General features: G+C 55.4%; 1 protein-coding gene across 1 annotated transcript in view; it reads right to left on the bottom strand.

Annotated features, from left to right (window-relative positions):
* LOC102421643 (rap1 GTPase-activating protein 2-like) overlaps nucleotides 1-2,661 on the bottom strand; it is a 68,407-nt gene that overhangs the window by 36,219 nt on the left and 29,527 nt on the right. Inside the window, 1 exon segment of the mRNA XM_023747366.1 lies at nucleotides 2,465-2,518. Within this exon segment, the coding sequence (XP_023603134.1) occupies nucleotides 2,465-2,518 (54 nt within the window).

The following is a 2,661-nucleotide window of genomic DNA, read 5'->3' as shown; positions in this document are numbered from 1 at the left end:
AGTGTGCCCCCTGACAGGAGACACCCACACGCAGAAGGGGAGAGAGGGTGAAGTCAGAAGTAGGCGGTCAGGATGCAACTCCAAAGCTCTTAGCTACGTCTCAACACCTGAGCGTTCCCCAGTCGTGGCCAAACCTCTGGATCACGGATTCCGTTCCCATCCAGATGTGCCAGCCAAGGCCCGGGCACACAGGGGGTCCAGCAGGACTCAGGGAACTGATGTTACCCCAGTGTGTTACCTGTGGTGTGAAAAGTGAAGCCAGGCCCCCAGAACTGGTAAGCGAGGGTGACACCCGCTCTCCTTCCACCTGTAATCAGCAGGTGATTTTGACAAGGCACTGCTCCGGCCGGACTTCAATCCCCTTTATCTGTAAGTGAGAGGACTACACGGAGCCCCCTGTTAGGAGTGACACCCCCAATACAATCCGCAAAGCGCAAAGAAACCTGACCACTGGTTTTATCTGATTTTCCATTGCGCTTCCAAGAGTAGGGACCTGAGGGTCAGAAACGCTAAACTCCAATTGGGAATCTGCTGCTTTTACCCTTACAGATCCGAGTGAGTGAGCTACTTAATTCTCTGGGCCTCGGTTTCCTCATCCGTGAAGTGGAGATGTGTGGTTGTGAAGATTCAATGAGACCAAGCACTTAAAGTGCTGAGCACAGAGCAGCTGTCATCATCATCATCATCCTCCTCCTCATCATCATCATCATCATCATCAATGTAATTTTCCCCAGAAAGATTAGAGTGGACCCAGCTCAGTGGGGGAGGGAAGATTTGGACGCTATTGGGATATCCTTTGCAATACAAAGGAGGGATCCAACCTCATGTTACAGGAGAAACAAACCAGGCACGACTTGTCTGGCCGCAATACGAGGCCCGTGTTAGGTTGCCACACATTACACGTCTCTGGGAGGCCCGCAGCTGCCTGGGAAATGGACACTTGTCGGCTCCCCCTGGAAGAGCACTGCTGGCCGACCCGCAGGGAGCCACCCACTCGCTGCTGGGATGACTCAGAGGAGCAGAGCAGCTGCCCTGCCAGGGAAGAGGCACCCGGCCATGGAGACCTTCCAAGGAACATTCTAAACTCTTTTTAAACACACACACACACACACACACACACACACACACACACACACCAGCCAGAGTAACATCCCCAGCCGGACTAAGCAGTCCTTCAAATGTAGAAAACATGAAAACCCAGCTGCTCCTCCATTGCTACCAGAGCAGGAGGCTTCCCAAGTGACAGAGAGAACTATGCAAATGGGCGTCATTAGGCTCTCTCCGTGGATATGATCTGACAACAAAAACTGCACAACTTGTCGTTAAGTGGGGCCTTTATGGTGGGGCTGTAATGTTTGGTTAAACCTCACTAATCCAGCTTTAATTATAAAAAGAAGGGCATTTGGAGTGATAGAAAGTGTTCAGCGGAGCGCAGCATATTACCGCTAAGTGCCTATGGATGCCCAGAGCGCTGGGAAGAGGTGCCTGAGAGAAGGGCTCTGGCGCCTTCTCTGTGCAGAGAGGCCCTGTCATGAGCTCAGCCATCAGCAGAGTGTCCTATCCAATCGTGAACATTTAAGGTGTCTGTTCCAGGGGGTTCTGGATGTCCAGCCAGGAGAGTGCCTCTCTTCCCCGCCAAACATTTCAGCTCACGCTTCCTGGCTGTCAGAACTGGGACTCAGGCATGGACCGAACCCGCCCCAGCAAGCCCAGCGGCCACAGCGCCGACCGCAGTGCAGGCTCAGCTCAGCCCTGCACCCAGCCTCTCTCCAGACCCGCCGGCTCACAGAGCAGCAGTGGGTGCACGGGCCTCTTCCTGCGGCTGATCTAACGCAATTCGCTGTCTGTGGGTGATTTAAGTCCTGTCCCGCCATAATGGTTCTTCAGTGGGTTGTTGGTTTGTTGTGTTATTATTGCTCCCTCCTCCGCCCCCACGCCCACATCAGAACTGGGGTGAAGACTAGGACAGTCCTAAGGAAACTAATAACTAGAACCAGCCGGTTTATGATGTAGGGCCGAGCAGGGGCTTGTAAGGCCTCAGAGCTGCGGTAACATTGTCAATGAGGAGCTGCAGTCTGGCCTCTTCCTTTTTAGTGGGGTTCTGCCTTCTGCCCCCCTCACTCTCCTGTGATGGCTGACCAGGTCTGCACCAGCCTCCATCCCCAGCTAGAGGTGCAACATCCCCCAGCACTGACTCAGGGCTGCAGGAGCAGGGGAGCTGGAAGGTGGAGAAGCTGCCACCCTGCTAGCCCTCTGCCGCCTGCACACAGCTGGGGACGTCTCCAGCCGGAGACCCAGGCGTGGCCAGTTTGTGAAGGATGAGCAAGGAGAGGGGAGACATGGAGGTTTATCACAGAGACCCCACAAACCCCCACCAAGATGCAGAGGATTCCCACAGAGCCCCCGGTGTACAGATCCGAGCCCAGCCGTGGAGCCCTGGGGGAGGGGAGGGGGGACGTCTCACCTTGGGGTACAGGACAGGGCTGAATTTCAGTCCCACTGCGTCATCGCAGAACGCCTGAGTAGGGAAAGAGAACACACAGTTCAGGACCACATCTGGAGAGCAGCTGGGCTCCCCTGCCCACTGGGAAAAAGTGCACGGGAGGACAGGGCCTGCGGTGTCGGGAGGAATGGCGATGGACCCGGGATCTGCTGCTCACT

The sequence above is a fragment of the Myotis lucifugus genome, unplaced genomic scaffold (assembly GCF_000147115.1).
Source record: "Myotis lucifugus unplaced genomic scaffold, Myoluc2.0 scaffold_851, whole genome shotgun sequence".
Lineage (NCBI taxonomy): Eukaryota > Metazoa > Chordata > Mammalia > Chiroptera > Vespertilionidae > Myotis > Myotis lucifugus.
This window is presented reverse-complemented; position numbering and strand designations above follow the sequence as displayed.